Below are 23002 nucleotides of genomic sequence, written 5' to 3' on the forward strand. Positions count from 1 at the left end.
TAGGAGCGACGCGCGTGAAGCATCTAAGGGACAAAGGGGAGGGTCACCTGGATGAGGGCGAGGTTACTGCTGATGACTCTGTGCTGCTCCCGGGGGTCATCGATCCGCCCAGTGTTGGCCTAGGACGGAAAGAGGGCAAAGGGTGAGTCGGGCGGCAGCGCCGAAGCCAGGGGTCCACCCTTCTTGGAGAGGCGGTCTCAGGACAGGCCAGCAAATGCCCCTCACTACTGCCAGAGCCAACTGTCCTGCCAGCTTTCAAAACGGTGACTCGGGGCTGGAGAGGTGGGGACACAGGCCCAGCTCTTCCCCTCACAGGTGTGCGATCACACATACACGTGCACACGCTGGCACGCGTGTCACCAAGAACCTCAGCCGTTGACCATCCAGCCGGTCCATGAGCTCCCCTCGCCCACGAGTCGCAGCTCATGTGACCAGCAGCCACTCACCCCACCTTGGCAAAGTGTCCTGCTTAAGAAACATATGTAAGTCCCTCTTCTCTTGGGATAAAAAAGCGAGATCGGAAATGCAGCTTTCTCCTTTAAAAGGGGTAGCTGCTCCTAACGTCACAGCCTTTGCCAGCAAAATTCAAGATGTAGGTGAGAAAAAGTTTCAAAGCAAATGTATTTTCTTGGCTCCTGTTGTACTGAGTTCACTACATTACTGAACTCTGAGGAAAATACATATCTCTTTTTTACTTTTTTTTTTTTGGCTGCGCCATGTGGCTTGTGGGACCTTAGTTTCCTGACCAGGGATCGAACCCAGGCTCCCTGCGGTGGAAGCGTGGAGTCCCAACCACTGGACGGTCAAGGAAGCCCCCAGAATTACTTTTCTTCGTACAAGTAAGGGGAGGCTTCTTGTCTTTGGGCGCCTGGGACACATCAGGTCACCACTGTGGAGCCCCAGTCGGCTCTGGCTTCATCCAGGTGGCCTGACACCTGCCTCGGGTGTCCTCCCAGGAACCAGGGCGCAGGTGGAGCAGAGCCGCGGGGGACCCACCGAGGCCACCCCCGCTCCGCCCCCCCACCCCCGCCCTGGGCCCCCTGCGGCCCAGAGATGCCGGTGCCCGTGTGCTGGTTCCTGTGAGTCAACCAACTGCAACGTATCAGGGTAGTCAGAGGGCTGGCGCTGCCCGCGACCCCCAGGACGAATCAGAAAGGCAGGCCTTCCTCAGGATGCCTCATTTCCACTGGCTGGGAAGCGTGTAAAACACGTGCACAAGTCTAGAACCCGTACAACCCACGAAGCGGCATGGAGGTGCCTCCTGGCGCCAGAGGCCTGAGACCAAGTCCAGGCGAGCAGGAAAGGGAGCGGAGGAGAGGGTGCTGGAGATCCCATAGGGATGAAGGCGGGGAGAGCCGGCGGGGAGCAGCTGCGGGTGTCAGGGAATTAGGCCAGGGGACGGCAACGGGGCTGACGGGCACTGGATTCCCGTCCAGACACCGGGGAGCGTGGGTTTCGGATGAGTTATCCACGTGGAGGCTGAACTCGGCCAGGATGGCGGCGGGAACTGGTGTGCAGATGAAGACCCTCAGAGGGTCCATTATCCAGGGCCGTGGGGGACGGAGCCGTGAAGGAGGGAAGGAACAGGGCCGGCCAGGAGGGTGCGCCTCAGGCAGGGGGGGTCAGGTCTCCATCAAGGTACAGGGACATTTCTTTCCCCTAGAACGACGGTCCTGGAGAGGTCAGGCTAGGAGCTAGAGGCACGAGGCCAGTCCTGGCACAGGCTGGGGCCTTTCAACCCTCCAAGGCAAAGGAGTGGGAAGCCGGAGCGTCTCTAGACCAACCCAGATTCATCTCAGCAGAAGCAGCCCGCAGGCCCTTCCTAAGCGTGCGTTTGGGTCACATACACTCAAACATCTTCAGTCTCTTTTAATCTCACGAGCCCTTACAGCTGCATCAGCACGCCTCCCTGCCCTGCGGTTCTGGCTGCAGCTCGGCCGCTCGGCCTCTCCTTCAGCGACAGGCCCAGGTGTGGGAACCAGCCCCTCCTCCCGTCCCTCAGGTGAGGATCACTTCCAGCCGCTACCCGGCCTGGGGAGCCTTGCCACCCACAACCTTGCGGTGGACCCCTCCTTAATTCTGCTCAGCTCCCGTCCCTGCACCTCCTGTTTGCTGCCAGGTCCTGACTTGCCCAGCGAGTTAGAGCTTCACAAGGTCATCTGGCCCGTTCACAACAAAAAATACTTACTGGATTAAGAAAGAGAACGGACCCTTGCTGTCCTTCTCCTTCCTCAAATTGGAGGGTAGGGAAAGACAACCTTCTCACTTTTTATTTTTAAATAAATGAAGACTTTTTTTTGCAAGAGTTCCAAAGTCAGCGCAGAGAGTTTCCCATATACCTGTCGCCAGGTTTCTACTGACCGTTACACCTTATAGCAGGGGTCCCCAGCCCCTGGGCCGCACAGCACGAGGTGAGCGGCGGGCCACCGAGCACAGCTTCATCTGCCACGCCCGTCGCTCACGTTACCGCCCGAGCCATCCCTCCCCACCCCCGCCCGTGGAAAAACCGTCTTCCGCGAAAGCGGTCCCTGGTGCCAAAACGGTTGGGGACCGCCGCCTTACAGAACCACAGGACAGTCACCCAACTAAGACGTTAACACTGGCTCGACACCACCGACTAGGTGACAGGATGTATTTGCACCTCCCGGCTCTCCCACCACTGTCCTTTCTCTGTTCCAGGAAGTAAGTCCGGATCCCCCACCGGCTCCTGGGTCTCCTCCAGGCAGTGACGGGTTCTCACCTTCCCTCGTCTTTCTCACCTTGACACCTCGAGGAGTGCTGCTCGGGCATTCTGCAGAAGGGTCCTCAACGTGGGCTTGGCTGGTGCCTCCCCACGACTGAACTGAGGGTGCGGCTGCGGAGGGAAGAGGCTGCCGAGGGGAGGTGCCTTCTGCTCGTGTGCAATCCGAGGCGCGTGACACCACGCGGCTGCTCACCGGTGCCCTGACCTCGGCTGAAGCGCGTCTGCCGGGATTGTGCACTGCAAACTCAGTTTTCCCTTCCCCACAAGCTATCTGCTAGACGTCACTCATCAGGTCTGCCCCACACTCAAGGGGAGGGGAATTAAGCTCCTGCTCCTCCATGGAAGCAGATCGAAGCTCTGAGGACACTTTCTAAAACAGAGCGAGTCACAATTATCGGGGGAGATATCTGAAGCTATGCACACATCCTGTTTCTCCTGAAAGTTCCACTTGGTGCTACTGCGGTGTCAGTGCCTCTAGGCCCTCTTATGGATGGAGCCAGGAAACGTACGTGTATGCACCCCAACCCCGCTGTGCACACACGCAAATTTAGTTTCGTCTCCCTCTGTACCTCCTAAACAAACGTGAGTTTACACGGATATCTCTGACTCCGGTCCAGCATCGCAGGGCTCATCGTGGCAGTGAGCAGACAGCCTTCAGACACACATTGGAAACAAGAAGAGGCTTCTACAGTGTAACACAGATGCAGAGGCAATCCTTGGGCATAGAGAGCAGGGGAGTTAGGTGGACAGAGGACCCGCGCCCAGAAATGACGGCAGGACACGTTTCCCGCCCAGGACAGGAGGCCCCGGGGACAACGGGCACCTCGGACAGGTGGCGACTTGGCTTCAACAAGAGGCGCCTCTCCTCTCGCCTGACCGGCTTGTGCCGACGATGGGATGCTTCGCTGAGCAAAAGCAGCGAGGGTGTGTGCTGGGGTCACAGGCAGGGAAGTGTCCAGAGTGGCCATAGTAAGAGGGACACAGACCAGTGAGACCAGTGAGCGGCTTGTACCTCCAGGGAAGACACTGTGACGCCCCCCAGCCACCAGGGGGTCACCTGCTCTACAGAAGGAGACTAGGAGGAAACTAGTCTCTAGACTAGACTCTACAGACCAGGAGGAAACCCAAATAGAGGATGCTCGAGTGACCAAGAATCCCTGTCCCCTGAAGGCCACAGTCGTGACAGACTCAGCAGACTCCACAAATGGAGGCAAAAGCCTAAGGAAACAATCAAAACAGAACCCGAGTAAGACTCTAGGACAGCTAAACTGGGGGCTGGCAGAGTCTGGTGCCATCGCACAGGGAGAGGCGGTCTGGGGATCTAGAAAGCACAGACCCGGTCTCTGAATGTAAAGTAAAACACGGAGACAAGCAGGACTCCTCACAATGACCTCAGTAGCACAGAGCTTGAGAGCAAGAGTAAGAGGAAACGAGTGAAATCAAAAATCAAGCGCAGGTGTTTTCCCAGAATGAAGCACAACCAGACAGAGATGGAAAGAAGGCAGATCCAGAAGCTGCATGTGTATACGTTAAAGTTAGAGAGAGGGTGCGAATGTGAATGCATATCAGAATATAAGAAATCACAAAAAATAGGATTTTCATAGAGCTGAAGACAGACATACGTCTTTAGATTGAAAAATCTAAGATGCATATAAGGTAAGGAAAAACGGCCCATGCCAGAAATACCGCGGTGAAATTTCAGAACGTGGATGATAAAAAAAAATGCAAAAGAAGTTCAGATAGGGGGACTTCCCTGGCCGTCCAGTGGTTAGGACTCTGCATGTGCACTGCAGGGGGCAGGGGTTCGATCCCTGGTTGGGGAACTAAGATCCCACTAGCCGCACAACACGCAGCCCCCCGCCAAAAAAAAGACTCAGATAGGAAGATAAAATCAACAGACTACCTACAAGAAATGAGACTCAAAGAGACACCAAAGGCACCATTAGCAACACTGGGTACAGAGGACACTGCAAGCCTGTCTCAGTTGAGGGAACATACCTGTGAACACTGCCTCGCTATCCGGCCAGGCTGGGGTCAGCTGTGAGGATAGAGGCCCCGTCACACTTGGGAGTCCAGACAGATCACCTGCCGGGACCCTCCCCTGAAGCAGGTCCTGGACAACACATGCAAACCAAACGAAAGATACGTTTAAAAGGAAGCCGGCGGGCAGTGACATCAGCCAGAGGGCCGAAAGGGAAGCCCAGCCTGCGCTCCCTGGAGGAAACACAAGATGAACCACACAGACTGACCACAGCAGCTCTGTGGGAGGGTTAGAAGCCAGGCCAGGCCCTGCGGCAGCCAAGGAAAAGCCTCACCCACGATGGTAGGAAAGTTCGTTGTTGCCTTTGCCCCCCCACCCGCCACCCCCGGCACAGCGCCGCAGAGACAGAAGGCAGCCGTCCAGCCCCTGGGCCTCTCTCGGGACAGAGGGAAAGAATGGACTTGTCTGTGACCTTCTGGCTGGTCTAGGGGCTCCCAAGAGACGGGCTTCTCTCTCACCCAACTCACAGATCAGACCGGAAGCTAGCATAGTTTATGTATCAGGTCGGGACAACAGATTTAAAGTCCAGAAAGAAAAAAAAAACCTGTCAACAAGTAATTCTGGCAAAAACTGTCCTTTGAAAATGAGGGGGGATTTAAGACATTTCTAGATAAATAAAAGCTGACAGAGTTCATTACCACTAGGCCTTCCCTACGGTCAATGTTAAAGGGAGTTGATGAAAGGATCATCAAAAGTCAGTCAAATATATCTATTGAAAAATATAAAGTTCTCCAGTAAAAGCAAACACACAGCCAAATATAAAAACCTGTGTATTGTAATTTTGGTTCATAACTCCACTTTTATGCCTTTGTAGGATTTAAAAAACAAAAGCACAAAAATAATTAAAATCTATATTACTGAGTACACAGTATATAAAATGTAATTCATGATATCAATAACATAAATGGGGTAGAGCTTTAAAGGAATAGAATTTTTGACTAATTTAAGTTGGTATCAGTTTAAAATAGATTATTATAACATGAGGATGTTATACGGATTCCCCAAGTTACCCACAAAGAAAACATCTACAGGACATACACAAGAAAAATGAGAAGTGAGTCAAGACCTATCACTACAAAAAATTAACTCATCAAAAAGACAGAAAGGGAGAAAATGAGGGGAAGAAAAGCTATGAGACATACAGAAAACAAATACCCAAACGGCAATAATTAGTCCTTGCCTATCACTAATTACTTTAAATGTAAATAAACTTCCCAATCGAAAAACATAAATTGGTAGAATTATTAAAAATACAAGATCCAACTACATGCTGTCTACAGGAGGGTAACTTTCGATCTAACGACACACATGGATTGAAAGAGAAAAGATGGAAGAAAGATACTCATTACAAATAGCAACCAAACAAGAGGAAGGATGACTGTACTAATATCAGACAAAATAGAAACTAAGTAAAAAACTGATCCAAGAAACAAAGAAGGACATTATATACTGATAAGAGGACTTCGTATATTGATAAAATATATATTGATTATACATTGACAAAACCACCAGGAACACGTAACGGTTATAAACATACATAGAACAAACATCAGAACTCCTAAATATAGGAAGCAAACGTTGACAGAATTGAAAGGAGAAGTAGACAGCTCTGCAACAATAGGAGAAGACTTCAATTCTCCACTTTCAATAATGGATAGGACAACCAGACAGAAGATTATGAAGGAAACAGAGGACTTGAACATGTCTATAGTCTAACTGAACCTAACGAACAGGTACATGATACTCTACCCAACAACAGCAGAATACATATTTTTCTTAAGGGCACCTGGAACATTCGTTGAAAAAGAAGGAAAATCTCAAATCAACAACTTTACAGCTAGAAAAGAACAAACTAAACCCAAAAGCTATCAGAATAAAAGAAATAATAAATATTAGGCCATCACCAAAAAATGTACAAACAATAAATGGTTGAGAGGCTGCGTAGAGAAGGGAACCCTCCTGCACTGTTGGTGGGAATGGAAATTGCTGCAGCCAGTGTGGAGAACAATATGGAGATTCCTTAAAAAACTAAAAACAGAACTACCATATGATCCAGCAATCCTACCCCTGGGCATATATCCAGAGAAAACCATAATTCAAAAAGACATGTACCCCAGTGTTCACGGCAGCACAATTTACAATAGCCAAGACATGGAAGCAATCTCAGTGTCCATCAACAGAGGAATGGATAAAGAAAATGTGGTACATATACACAATGGAATATCATCCATAAAAAATAACGAAATAATGCCATGTGCAGCAACATGGATGGACCTAGAGACTGTCATACTGAGTGAGGTAAGTCACACAGAGCAAGACAAATATCATATGATATCGCTTACAGGTAGAATCTAAAGGAATGGTACAAGTGAACCTATTTATAAAACAGAACTTGAGTCACAGATGCAGAAAACAAACTTGCGGTTACCAGGCGAGAAAGGGGAGGGGAGGGTTAAATTGGGAGACTGGGATTGACATATACACACTACTGTATATAGAATAGATAACTAATAAGAACCTACTAAACAGCACAGGGAGCTCTATTCTGTACTCTGTAATGACCTATATAGGAATAGAATCTAAAAAAGAGTGGACAACATGTGTATGAATAACTGACTCACTTTGCTGTACGGCAGAAACTAACACTGTAAATCACCTATACTCCAATAAAAAAATAGAGGAAAAAAATATTAGGGATAAACAGAACATAGAAAAACAATGGAGAAAATCAACAAATGCTGTTTCTTCAAAAAGATCAACAAAATGATCAAACCTTAAGCTAGACTGATTAAGGGAAAAAAGAAAAGACTCATAACTAAAAGTAGAACTGAGAAGACATTATTACTCAATTTACAGAAATAAAAAATATTATCAGAGAGTACTTTAATGATTATATGCCAACAAATTGGACAACCTAGATGAAAAGGATAAATTCCTAGAAATACACAACTGACCAAGTCTAAATCATGAGGAAATAGAAGCTCTGAACACACCCATAACTAGTAAGGAGACTGAATTGGTAATCAAAAACCTCTCAATAAAGAAAAGCCCAGGACCAGATGGCTCTACTGGTGAATTTTACCAAACATTTAAAGAAGAATTAACATCAATCCTCCTCAAACTCTTCCAAAGCAATTGCAGAGGAGGCAACATTTCCAAACTCATTCTATGAGGACAGATTTACACTGATACCAAAGCCAGACAAAGACACTACAAGAAAACCACTGAGGGCTTCCCTGGTGGCGCAGTGGTTGAGAATCCGCCTGCCAATGCAGGGGACACCGGTTCGTGCCCCGGTCCGGGAAGAGCCCACATGCTGCGGAGCGGCTGGGCCCGTGAGCCATGGCCGCTGAGCCTGTGCATCCAGAGCCTGTGCTCCGCAACGGGAGAGGCCACAACAGTGAGAGGCCCGAGGCCCGCGTACCACAAAAACAAACAAAAAACAAAAACCACTGAGTAATATCCCTTATGAATATTGACACAAAAATCCTCAATAAAATACTAGCAAACAGAATTCAAGAGCACATTAAAATTACTGTACACCATGACCAAAAGAGATTTATTCCTGGAATGCAAGGCTAGTTCATATGAAAACTGATCAATGCAGTACACTCTATTAAGAAAATGAAAGAAAATAAACCATGCCATCATCTCAATTGATGCAGAAAAAACATTTGACAAAATTCAACTTTCCATAATAAAAACATTCAACAAACTAGGAATAGAAGGAAACTACCCCAATATAATAAAAGCTATATATCAAAAGCCCACAACTAACATAACACGCATGATGAAATACTGAAATTTTTCCTCTAAGATCAAGTAAAACAAGGATACCCACTTTCACCACTTTTATTCAACACAGTCCTGGAAGTCTTAACCAGAGTAATTAGGCAAGAAAAAGAAATAAAAGACATTCAAATTGGAGAGAAAGAAGTAAAATTATCTCTACTCACAGATGAAATGATCTTATATGTAGAAAACCCTAAAGACTGCACAAAAACTGAACTAATAAAGCAATCCATCAAAGTCACAGAATATAAAATTGACAACAGAAACAAAAAACACCCACTTGTGTGTCTCTTTACTAACAATGAACAATCTGAAGAAAAAATTAATTAAACAATTTAACTTTCATTTACTGTAACATCAAAAAGAAAAAAACACTTAGGAATTAACTTGACAAAGGAGGTGAAAGACTTGTATGCTCAAAATGTCACTGAAAGAAATTTTGAAAGATACCAATAAATGGAAAGATATCCTATGTTCATGGATTGGAAAACAATATTGTTAAGATGTCAATATTACCAAAAGCAATCTACAGGTTTAATGCAATCCCTATCAAAAACCCAATGGCAAAAACAGAAAAAATTCATTTAAAAATTCATATGGAGTCTCCAGAGACCCCCCCGCCCCGCAAAGCCAAAACAATCTTAAAAAAACAAACCAGGTTGGAGAAGACAAGATGGCGGAGCAGAAGACCTTGAGCTCCCCTCCTCCCACGAGCACACCAAAAGCACAACTAACTGTTGAACAACCGTCAATAAAAGACTGAAACAGTACCAAAAGAGATATTCTACATCCAAAGACAAAGAAAAAATCACAGTGACACAGTGGGAGGGGCATACTTGCAATATAATCAAATCGCATACCCCCCAGGGTGGGTGACCCACTGACTGGAGAATAATTACATCACAGAAGTTCTCCCATGGGAGTGAGAGTTCTGAGCCCCACATCAGGCTCCCCAGCCTGGGGATCTGGTAACAGGAGGAGGAGTCCCCAAAGAATCTGGCTTTGAAGGCCAGCAGGGTTTGAATGAAGGACTTTCACGGGACAGGGTGAAACAGAAACTCCATTCTTGGAGGGCACACACAAAGTCTTGTGTGCACCAGGACCCAGGGGTAAAAAGCCCATAAGAGAGTGGGCCAGACCTACCTGCTAGTATTGGAGGGTCTCCTGCAGAGGTGATGGGGAAGGTAGCTGAAGCTCACTGCAGGGACAAAGACACTGGCAACAGCAGTTCTGGGAAGTACTCACTGATGTGAGCCCTCCTGGAGGCCACCACTAGCCCCACCGTATAGCCTGTAGGCTCCAGTGCTGGGTCACCTCAGGCCAAACAACTAACAGGGAGAGAAAATAGCCCCACCCATCAGCAGATTAAAGTTTTACTGAGCATGGCCCTGCCTACCAGAGGGACAAGACCCAGCTCCACCCGCCACCAGTCCTTCCCATCAGGAAGCTTGCAAAAGCCTCTTTGATAGCCTCATCTACCAGAGGGCAGACAGCAGAAGCAGAAAGAACTATAATCCTGCAGCCTGCAGAACAGAAAGAACTATAATCCTGCAGCCTGCAGAACAGAAACCACAATCACAGAAAGTTAGACAAAATGAAACGGCAGAGGAATATGTACCAGATGAAGGAACAAGATAAAACCCCAGAAAATCAACTAAGTGAAGTGGAGATAGGCAACCTTCTGGATAAAGAATTCAGAATAATGATAGTGAAGATGATCCAGGATCTCAGAAAAAGAATGGAGGCAAGGATCGAGAAGATGCTAGAAATGTTTAACAAAAACCCAGAAGAACTAAAGAACAAACAAACAGATGAACAATACAATAACTGAAATGAAAAATACACTAGAAGGAATCGATAGCAGAATAACTGAGGCAGAAGAACGGATAAGTGAACTGGAAGACAGAATGGTGGAAATAACTGCCGAGGAGCAGAATAAAGAATGAAAAGAAAGGAAGAGAGTCTAAGAGACCTCTGGGACAACATTAAATGCACCATCATTTGCATTACAGGGGCCCCAGAGGCAGAAGAGAGAAAGGACCTGAGAAAAGACTGGAAGAGATAACTGAAAACTTCCCTAACATGGGAAAGGAAACAGTCACCCAAGTCCAGGAAGCGCAGAGAGTCCCAAGAAGGATAAACCCAAGGAGGAACACGCCGCCAAGACACACAGTAATCAAACTGACAAAAATTAAAGACAAAGAAAAAACTTTAAAAGCAACAAGGGAAAAACAACAAATAACATACAAGGGAAGTCCCATAAGGTTATCAGCTGATTTCTCAGAAGAAACTCTGCAGGCCAGAAGGGAGTGACATTTTATATATATAAAGTGATCAAAGGGAAGAACCTACAACCAAGAATACTCTATCCAGCAAGGCTCTCATTTAGATTTGACAGAGAAATCAAAAGCTTTATGGACAAGCAAAAGCTAAGAGAATACAGCACCCCCAGGCCAGCTTTCCAACAAATGCTAAAATAACTTCTCTAGGCAGGAAACCAACCAGCAGCTTAAAATAACCACGTACATATATAGACTGCTATAACAAAACCTCATGGGAACAGCAAACCCAAAAACTATAATAGATACAAACACAAAAAAGGAAACACAACCCAAACAGAACACTAAAGATGGTCATCAAACCACAAGAGAAGAGAAAAAGAGAGGAAAGGAAGAAAAAAGACCTACAAGGACAAACCAAAAAAATTAAGAAAATGTCAACAGGAACATACATATCGATAGTTACCTTAAATGTAAATGGATTAAATGCTCCAACCAAAAGCCACAGAATGGCTGAATGGATACAAAAACACCAACCGTATATATGCTGTTTACAAGAGACCCACTTCAGACCTAGGGATACATACAGACTGAAAGTGAGGTGATGGAATAACATATTCCATGCAAATTAAAATCAAAAGAAAGCTGGAATAGCAATACTCATATGAGACAAAATAGACTTTAAAATAAAGACTATTATAAGAGAGACAAAGAAGGACACTACATAATGATCAAGGGATCAATCCAAGGAGAAGACGTAACAACTGTAAATAGATATGCACCCAACAGAGGAGCACCCTCAATATGTAAGGCAAACACTAAGAGCCATAAAGGGAGAAATCGACAGTCACACAATAATAGTGGGGGCTTTAACACCCCACTTTCTTTTTTTTTATAGCATGCTTCCTTTTTTTTAATACCTATGAACTGCTTTTTTAAAATTAATTAATTAATTAAGTTGTGCCAGGTCTTAGTTGCAGCCAGCGGGCTCCTTAGTTGCAGCTCTCTGGCTCATAAGTTGTGGCATGTGGGCTCCTTAGTTGTGGCAGGTGGGCTCCTTAGTTGTGGCTCACAGGCTCCTTAGTTGCAGCATGCGAACACTTAGTTGTGACACGCATGAGGGATCTGGTTCCCTGACCAGGGATCGAATCTGGGCCCCCTGTACTGGGAGCGTGGAGTCTTAACCACTGGGCCACCAGGGAAGTCCCAACACCCCACTTTCATCAATGGATAGATCATTCAGAAAGAAAATCAATAAGGAAACACAGGCCTTAAATCACCCATTAGACCATATGGACTTAATTGATATTTATAGAGCATTCCATCCAAAAGCAGCAGAATACACATTCTTCTCATGTGCATGCAGAAGAGTCTCCAGGATCTACCACATGCTGGGCCACAAAGCAAGCCTTGGTAAATTTAAGAAAACTGAAATCGTATCAAGCATCTTTTCTGACCACAACGCTCTGAGATTAGAAATAAACAACAAGGAAAAAACTGTAAAAAACAAACACGTGGAGGCTAAACGAGATGCTACTAAACAACCAATGGATCACTGAAGAAATCAAAGAGGAAAGAAAAAAATACCTAGAGACAAATGAAAACGAAAAAAACGATGATCCAAAACCTATGGGATGCAGCAAAAGCAGTTCTAAAGGGAAGTTAATAGCAATACAAGTTTACCTCAGGAAACAAGAAAAATAACAAACAAACCACCTAACTTTACACCTAAAGCAACTAGAGAAAGAAGAACAAACAAAATCCAAAGTTAGTAGAAGGAAAGAAATCATAAAGATCAGAGCAGAAATAAATGAAGTAGAAACGAATAAAACAATACCAAAGATGAAAGAAACTAAAAGCTGGTTCTTTGATAAGATAAACAAAACTGATAAACCATTAGCCAGCCTCATCAAGAAAAAAAGGGAGAGGGCCCAAATCAATTAAATTAGAAATGAAAAAGGAGAAGTTACAACAGACACCACAGAAATACAAAGGATCATAAGAAACTACTACAAGCAACCATGTACCAATAAAATGAACAACCTGGAAGAAATGGACAAATTCTTAGAAAGGTACAATCTCCCAAGGCTGAACCAGGAAGAAATAGAAAATATGAACAGACCAATCACATGTACTGAAATTGAATCTGTGATTTAAAAACTCCCAACAAAGGGACCTCCCTGGTGGTCCAGTGGTTAAGAATTGGTCCTGCAATGCAGGGAACGCCAGTTCGATCTCTGGTCAGGGAACTATGATCCCACATGCCGCAGGGCAACTAAACCTGTGCGCCACAACTACTGAGCCTGTGCACTTCGGAGCCTGCGTGCCACAACTAGAGAGAAGTCTGTGCACCGCAACGAAGAGCCCATGTGCTATGAGGCCACTATTACCCTGATACCAAAACCAGACAAAGGTACCACAAAAAAAGAAAATTACCAGCCAATATCATTGATGAACATAGATGCAAAAATCCTCAAATACTAGCAATCTGAATTCAACAATACATTAAAAGGATCACACACCGTGATCAAGTGGGATATATCCCAGGGATGCAAGGATTTTTCAATTCTGCAAATCAATCATGTGATACACCACAACAACAAACTGAAGAATAAAAACCATATGATCATCTCAATAGATGCAGGAAAGCTTTTGACAAAATTCAACACCCATTTATGCTAAAAACTCTCCAGAAAGTGGGCATACAGGGAACCTACCTCAACACCACATCAACAAACTGAAGAATAAAAACCATATGATCATCTCAATAGATGCAGGAAAGCTTTTGACAAAATTCAACACCCATTTATGATAAAAACTCTCCAGAAAGTGGGCATACAGGGAACCTACCTCAAAGTAATAAAGTCCACATATGACAAGCCCACAGCTAACATCATACTCAACGGTGAAAAGCAGAAAGCATTTCCTCTAAGATCAGGAACAAGACAAGGATGTCCACTCTCACCACTTTTATTCAACATAGTTTTGGAAGTCCTAGCCATGGCAATCAGAGAAAAAGAAGAAATAAAAGGGATCCAAATTGGAAAAGAAAAAGTAAAACTGTTGCTGTTTACACATGACATGATACTATACACAGATAATCCTAAAGGTGCTACCAGAAAACTATTACAGCTCATCAATGAATTTGGTAAAATTGCAGTACATGAAATTGATACACAAAAATCTGTTGCATTTCTATACACTAACAATGAAAGGTCAGAAAGACAAATTAAGGAAACTATCCCATTTACCATTGCATCAAAAAGAATAAAATACCTAGGAATAAAGCTACCTAAGGAGGCAAAAGACTTGTACTCCAAAAGGTGTAAGACACTGATGTAAGAAATCGAAAATGACACAAACGGAATGATACACCATGTTCTTAGATTGGAAGAATCAATATTGTCAAAATAACTATAGTATCCTAGGCAATGTACAGATGCAATGCAATTCCTATCAAATTACCAATTGCATTTTTCACAGAACTAGAACAAAAAATTTTTTAATTTCTATGGAAACATGAAAGACCACGAACAGCCAAAGCAATCTTGAGAAAGAAAAACGGAGCTGGAGGAATCAGGCTCCCTGACTTGAGACTATACTACAAAGCTACAGTAATCAAAACAGTGTGATTCTGGCACAAAAACAGAAATATAGATCAATGGAACAGGATAGAAAGCCCAGAAATAAACCCACGCACCTACGGTCAATTAATCTAAGACAAAGGAGGCAAGACTATACAGTGGAGAAAAGACAGTCTCTTCAATATGTTGTGCTGGGAAACTGGACAGCTACAGAATGAAATTAGAACATTCTCTAACACCAAACACAAAAATAAACTCAAAATGGATTAAATGTAAGACTGGATACTATAAAACTCCTAGAGGAAGGTATAGGCAGAACATTTTTGACATAAATCACAGCACTATCTTTTTGGATCCGTCTCCTAGAGTAATGGAAGTAAAAACAAAAATAAACAAATGGGACCTAATTAAACTTAAAAGCTTTTGCACAGCAAAGGAAACCATAAACAACACAAAAAGCCCATCTACAGACTGGGAGAAAATATTTGCAAATGATGCAACTGACAAGGGATTAATCTCTAAAATATACAAACAACTTATACAGCTCAATATCAAAAAAACAAACAACCCAATCAAAAAATGGGCAGAAGATCTAAAGAGACATTTTTTCAAAAGAAGACATACAGATGGCCACAAACACATGAAAAGATGCTCAACATCGCTAATTATTAGAGAAATGCAAATCAAAACTACAGTGAGGTATCACCTCACACCAGTCATAATGGCCACCATTAAAAAGTCTACAAATAATAAATGCTGGAGAGGATGTGGAGAAAAGGGAATGCTTCTACACTGTTGGTGGGAATGTAAATTGGTACAACCGCTATGAAGAACAGTACGGAGGCTCCTTAAAAAACTAAAAATAGAGCTACCATATGATCCAGTAATCCCACTCCTGGGCATATATCTGGAGAAAACCATAATTAGAAAAGATACATGGACCCCAATGTTCATGGCAGCACTATTTACAGTAGCCAAGACACGGAAGCAACCTAAATGTCCATCGACAGAGGAATGGATAAAGAAGATGTAGTACATATATACAATGAAATATTACTCAGCCATAAAAAAAAGAATGAAATAAGCCATTTGCAGCAACATGGATGGATCTAGAGATGATCATACTAAGTAAGACAAACAGACAAAGACAAATATCACATGGTATCACTCATATGTGGAATCTAACTAAAAAAAATGATACATGAACTTATTTACAAAACAGAAACTGACTCACAAACATAGAAAACAAATTTACAGTTACCAAAGGGGAGGGGGAGAGAGGGATAAATTAGGAGTTTGTGCTTAAAATATACATACTACTATATAGATAACCAACAAGGACCTACTGTATAGCACAGATATTACTCAACATCTTGTAATAACCTATAATGGTAGAGAGTGTAAAAATAAATAAATAAATAAATAAATAAATAAATAAATATCTGAATCACTTTACTGTACACCTCAAACTAACACAATATTGTAAACCAACTGTATTTCAATAAAAATTTTAAAAAAAGAACAAAGTTGGAGGCCTCATACTTCCTGATCTTAAAACCTATTTCAAAGCTACAGGCTTTGAAACAGTGTGGTACTGCCATAAAGACACATAGACCAACGGACTAGAACAGAGACCCCAGAAATAAACCCTGGCATATATGGTCAAATAATTTTTGACAAGCATGCCAAGACAATTCAATGGGGAGAGGACAGTCTTTTCAACAAATGGTGCTGGGAAATCTGGACAGCCATGTACAAAAGGATGAAGGTGAACCTTTACCTAATACCATATACAAAAATTAACTCAAAATGGATCAAAGATCTAAACATTAGAGCTAAATCTATAAACTTCTCAGAAGAAAACATAGGGGAAAATCTTATGACATTGTATTTGGTTATGATTTCTTGGATATGACTCAAAAGGCACAGGTAAGAAAATAAAAGTAGATAACTGGACTACATCAAAATTTAAAACTTTTGTGCATCAAAGGACACAATCAACAGAGCGAAAAGAAAACCAACAGAAAGGGAGAAACTATTGGCAAATCATATGTCTGATAAGGGTTAAGTTACAGAATACATAAAGAACTCCTACAGCTCAACAACCAATAAATAAACCCCATTAAAAAATGTATAAAGGACTTGAATAGACATTTCTCCAAGAAAATTAAAAATGGCAAAAAGCACATGAAAAGATGTTCAACATTACTAATTATTAGGGAAATACAAATCAATATCACAGCCATTAGGATGGCTACTAGTTAAAAAACAAACAACCCTCCCAAAAAAACAAAACAAAAACCCAAGAAATAACAAGTGCTGAGGAGGACGTGGAGAAATGCACACTTAACAACAGTTAAGATGGTAAAATTTATGTGTATTTTACTAAAATTAAAATATTTTAAAAGACCCTTTCAGGGCTTCCCTGGTGGCGCAGTGGTTGAGAGTCCGCCTGCTGATGCAGGGGACACGGGTTTGTGCCCTGGTCCGGGAAGATCCCACATGCTGCGGAGCGGTTGGGCCCGTGAGCCATGGCCGCTGCGCCGGCGCGTCCGGAGCCTGTGCTCCGCAACGGGAGAGGCCACAACGGTGAGAGGCCTGCATAACAAACACACAAACACACACACACACACACACACACACACACACACACAAGACCCTTTCAGGGGGGTGAAAAGTCAAGCCAGAGAGAGGCCTGCGTAACACACACACACACACACACACACACACACACACACAAGACCCTTTCAGGGGGGTGAAAAGTCAAGCCAGAGAATGGGAGAAAATTTTTGCAAACCACATATATGACAAAAGACTCATATAGAATTTATAAAGAGCTCTCAAAACTCAAGAGTAAAACTAGTAATGTAATTAGATATGAATAGATGCTTCACTCAAAGGGGTATGTGATGGCAAAGAAGCACATGAGAAAAGATGACCGTTATTAGTCATTAGGGAAATGCAAATTAAGACCAAGATGAGATATCATATAAATAAATAATAAATATACATATTTATTAACACAGCCAAAATAAAAACTAGATGATACCAAATACTGGTGAGGATGCAGAAAAACTGAATACCTCAAAAACTGCTGGTGAGATTTCATAAAATTTTCTGGCAGTTTCTTTTTTTAATATATTTTTTAAAATTTTATTTCTTTTATTACTTATTTGGGCTGTGCCAGGTCTTAGTTGTGGCATGCAGGAATTTTTTTTTTTTTTTTTTAGTTGTGGCATGCAGACTCTTAGTTGCGGCACTGCAGACTTATTAGTTGTGGCATGCACATGGGATCGAGTTCCCCGACCAGGGATCAAAACCAGGCCCCATGCATCGGGAGCGCGGAGACTTACCCTGAACGTGAAATTTTGATTCGTACCCTTTGTTCACGTTGCTATTGAAGGGTCTGTCTTCATGCTGATGTAAAAGAGCTGCTTAGATACTTGAGGATACAGATGCTCTGTTAATTTTGTATAACTCTTCCCCTTGTGGGTTATTCCCCTTTTAATTTGTGCAAGGAAACTGTACGGGTAGAATTGTGTCCCCCCAACAGAACTTGAAGTCCGAACCCCCAGAACCTCGTAAGTGACTTCATTTGGAAATAGGGTGGTTGGAGATGTACTTAGTTTATACGAGGTCACACTGGGGTAGGGTGGGCACCTAATCCAATGTGGCTGCTGTCCTTATAGAAAGGGGACATTTGGAGATACGTGCACACAGGCAGAGCCACATGAAGACAAAGACAGAGGTTGGGGCAGTGCATCTACAGGCCAGGGAACAGTGGAGATCACAGCAGACCCAGAGCTGGGGAAGGGCCTGGAGCAGAGCCTCCTATAGCCTCAGGGGGAGCCAGCCCAGCCCAGCCCAGCCTCCATCTCTGACTTATAAACAGAGCTTGGAGACCATACATTGCTGTTGTTTAAGCCACTGGGTCTGTGGTGCTTTGTTACGACAGCCCCAGGGAACTAAAATTATTACGTAGCTCCCAGTTTAACTGAGACAAGGCATCGTCCTTCCTTTATGAGTTCTGCATTTGTTCTGCTACTTAAAAAGCATTTCTTGTCGCCAATTCTAAAAATACTGATGTGTTTTTCTCGTATCATGCTTTACTTTAAATTACTCCATGTATTCAAAATATATATTTATGTATGACATAAAATAAAAATTACTTCTAAAGAATTAGCCAGTTATCTCAGAACCATTTATTAATAATCCACCCTCTTTTCATTGATTTAAAATGTCATATTATCATACAGTAGATTGTATTTGTATAAGTCTGAGTTTATTTCTGGATGTTCTGTTTTGTTCTCTGATATATTAATTGAGACTGGCTGCAAAATATTTTTCTTACTATAACTTTATATTCTGTTGTAAAATCTGGAAATCAAATTTCACCATTAGTCTTCTTTCTCTTTTTCCTACTGATATTTTCATGGTTATTTTTTAGTTGTGGCATGCAGACTCTTAGTTGCGGCACTGCAGACTTATTAGTTGTGGCATGCACATGGGATCGAGTTCCCCGACCAGGGATCAAAACCAGGCCCCATGCATCGGGAGCGCGGAGACTTACCCTGAACGTGAAATTTTGATTCGTACCCTTTGTTCACGTTGCTATTGAAGGGTCTGTCTTCATGCTGATGTAAAAGAGCTGCTTAGATACTTGAGGATACAGATGCTCTGTTAATTTTGTATAACTCTTCCCCTTGTGGGTTATTCCCCTTTTAATTTGTGCAAGGAAACTGTACGGGTAGAATTGTGTCCCCCCAACAGAACTTGAAGTCCGAACCCCCAGAACCTCGTAAGTGACTTCATTTGGAAATAGGGTGGTTGGAGATGTACTTAGTTTATACGAGGTCACACTGGGGTAGGGTGGGCACCTAATCCAATGTGGCTGCTGTCCTTATAGAAAGGGGACATTTGGAGATACGTGCACACAGGCAGAGCCACATGAAGACAAAGACAGAGGTTGGGGCAGTGCATCTACAGGCCAGGGAACAGTGGAGATCACAGCAGACCCAGAGCTGGGGAAGGGCCTGGAGCAGAGCCTCCTATAGCCTCAGGGGGAGCCAGCCCAGCCCAGCCCAGCCTCCATCTCTGACTTATAAACAGAGCTTGGAGACCATACATTGCTGTTGTTTAAGCCACTGGGTCTGTGGTGCTTTGTTACGACAGCCTCAGGGAACTAAAATTATTACGTAGCTCCCAGTTTAACTGAGACAAGGCATCGTCCTTCCTTTATGAGTTCTGCATTTGTTCTGCTACTTAAAAAGCATTTCTTGTCGCCAATTCTAAAAATACTGATGTGTTTTTCTCGTATCATGCTTTACTTTAAATTACTCCATGTATTCAAAATATATATTTATGTATGACATAAAATAAAAATTACTTCTAAAGAATTAGCCAGTTATCTCAGAACCATTTATTAATAATCCACCCTCTTTTCATTGATTTAAAATGTCATATTATCATACAGTAGATTGTATTTGTATAAGTCTGAGTTTATTTCTGGATGTTCTGTTTTGTTCTCTGATATATTAATTGAGACTGGCTGCAAAATATTTTTCTTACTATAACTTTATATTCTGTTGTAAAATCTGGAAATCAAATTTCACCATTAGTCTTCTTTCTCTTTTTCCTACTGATATTTTCATGGTTATTCTGACTCATTCCTCCAGATAAACTTTAAAATAATACTGTCAAGTTCCCCCAAATCTCTCTGGCATTAACTGCATTAATTTTATAAACAAAAACAGGGAGAACTGGTAACTTTACAACATTGATTTTTCCCATCAGAAACTCCATCTCTCCCTCCAAATTTTTATTTCCCTTTATGGAGTTTTGTCATTTTATTTGTATGGGTCCCACACATTTCTTTTTGAGGCTTCAGTATGAAAAAGTTTTAAAATTTGTTCATAGTTTGAAATGGGACCTAATCAAACTTACAAGCTTTTGCACAGCAAAGGAAACCATAAACAAAACGAAAAGACAACCTACAGAATGGGAGAAAATATTTGCAAATGATGCAACCAAGAGGCACATGAAAAGATGCTCAACATGGCTAATCATTAGAGAAATGCAAATCAAAACTACAATGAGGTACCAACTCACACCAGTCAGAAAGGCCATCATCAAAAAATCCGCAAACAGTAAATGCTGGAAAGGGTGTGGAGAAAAGGGAACCCTCTTGCACTGTTGGTGGGAATGTAAATCATTTACACAGTGTAGCCACTGTGGAGAACAGTATGGAGGTTCCTCAGAAAACTAAAAATAGAGCTACCATATGATCCAGCAATCCCACTCCTGGGCATATATCGGACAAAACTATAATTCAAAAAGATACATGCACCCCAATGTTCATTGCTGCACTATTTACAATAGCCAAGACATGGAAGCAACCTAAATATCCATTGATAGAGGAACAGATAAAGAAGATGTGATACGTATATATAGTGGAACATTACTCAGTCATAACAAAGAATGAAATAATGCCATTTTCAGCAACATGATGCAACTAGAGATCCAGTGAAGTAAGTCAGAAACAGAAAGACAAATACCATATGATATCACTTACATGTGGAATCTAAAATATGACACATGAATCTATGAAATAGAAACAGATTCAGAGAACAGACTGCTGGTTGCCAAGTGGGAAGCGGTTGGGGGAGGGGTGGAGTGGGAGGCTGGGGTTAGCGGATGTAAGCTTTTCTATATAGGAGGGATAAAGAACAAGGTCCTACTGTACAGCACAGGGAACTATATTCAATGTCCTATGAGAAACCATAATGGAAAAGAATATACATATAAAAAAGAATGTATATATATGTACAACTAAAAAAAATTTGCTCATTGTTTGCAAGATATCGCTCTCCAATTTTTTCAATTCAATTTAACAATTCAATTGTATTTTGTAATGACCAATTTTGGCGTGTGCAGAAGTATGTAGTTACACATGTTAATGTCTATTTTAAATTTCATCTAGATATTTTGAAACCAGATCACTTTACTGAGATTATTAGTTTTAAAACTTTTCTAGTTGATTTGCTTAGTTTTCCAAGAAGATAAGCATATCAATAGCAAATAATTTTTTCTCCCTCTTTTTTATTTAAGGGTCTTATTTCCTTTTCTTGGCATATTACACCAGCTAAAACATCCAGAACAATAGAAATAAAATATTCTTCTATTTCAAGTTGAATTAAGAATATTTTTTACATCATGAGTGGGTCTTGAAGGCAGAACTAATCTACAGAGATTGGAAGTGGATCAGGGGTTTCTGGGATGGACTGTGGGTGGCAGGCTCTGTATCTCGATTGGGATAGGAGTTATGTCAGTGTGTATATTTGTCAAAAGTCACTGACCCATACACTTAAAATTTGTGAGTTTTTGTTGTATTGATTTACACATTAATACAGTGTTGGGTGTTGAAAGCTTCTTTTTTTTAATATAAATTTATGTATTTTATTTATTTATTTATGGCTGAGTTGGGTCATCACTGCTGCGTGGGCTTTCTCCAGTTGCGACAAGCGGGGGCTACTCTTCATTGAGGCGCGCGGGCTTCTCATTGCAGTGGCTTCTCTTTGCTGTGGAGCACGGGCTCTAGGCGCACGGGCTTCAGTAGTTGTGGCTTGTGGGCTCTAGAGCACAGGCTCAGTAGTTGTGGCGCACGGGCTTAGTTGCTCCGCGGCGTGTGGGATCTTCCCAGACCAGGGCTCGAACCCGTGTCCCCTGCATTGGCAGGCGGACTCTTAACCACTGCGCCACCAGGGAAGCCCTTGAATGCTTTTTAAGGTTCTATTGCACTGATAACGGGGCTGTTCTCCTCAAACAGGCTGTGATGATGAATTGTTCCAATCATTCTTTTCTCCCCTCCACATTTTATGCATTAAAAAAAATTATAACAGTAAGACACAGTCACAGCACAGAAGTGTTTAATATGCAGTTAAGCACCATGAAATAAAAATGTAACCCAAGGCACAGTGGTTAAGAAGCCGCCTGCCAATGCAGGGGACACGGGTTCAAGCCCGGGTTTGGGAAGATCCCACATGCTGCGGAGCAGCTAAGCCTGTGTGCCACAACTACTGAGCCTGTGCTCTAGAGCCCATGGACTGTGGGTGGCAGGCTCTGTATCTCGATTGGGATAGGAGTTATGTCAGTGTGTATATTTGTCAAAAGTCACTGACCCATACACTTAAAATTTGTGAGTTTTTGTTGTATTGATTTACACATTAATACAGTGTTGGGTGTTGAAAGCTTCTTTTTTTTAATATAAATTTATGTATTTTATTTATTTATTTATGGCTGAGTTGGGTCATCACTGCTGCGTGGGCTTTCTCCAGTTGCGACAAGCGGGGGCTACTCTTCATTGAGGCGCGCGGGCTTCTCATTGCAGTGGCTTCTCTTTGCTGTGGAGCACGGGCTCTAGGCGCGCGGGCTTCAGTAGTTGTGGCTTGTGGGCTCTAGAGCACAGGCTCAGTAGTTGTGGCGCACGGGCTTAGTTGCTCCGCGGCGTGTGGGATCTTCCCAGACCAGGGCTCGAACCCGTGTCCCCTGCATTGGCAGGCGGACT

General features: G+C 42.9%; 1 protein-coding gene across 2 annotated transcripts in view; it reads right to left on the reverse strand.

The window, feature by feature from the left end:
- SLC41A3 (solute carrier family 41 member 3) overlaps positions 1-23002 on the reverse strand; it is a 46948-nt gene that overhangs the window by 13949 nt on the left and 9997 nt on the right. Inside the window, exon 3 of one of the 2 annotated variants that reach the window (XM_028479018.2) lies at positions 48-119. In XM_028479018.2, the coding sequence (XP_028334819.1) occupies positions 48-119 (72 nt within the window). Of the gene's footprint in view, positions 1-47; positions 17115-23002 lie in introns of those variants that run through there. The other variant, XM_028479017.2, reaches the window with a different exon arrangement.

Source organism: Physeter macrocephalus, chromosome 18 (assembly GCF_002837175.3).
Source record: "Physeter macrocephalus isolate SW-GA chromosome 18, ASM283717v5, whole genome shotgun sequence".
Classification (NCBI taxonomy): Eukaryota; Metazoa; Chordata; class Mammalia; order Artiodactyla; family Physeteridae; genus Physeter; species Physeter macrocephalus.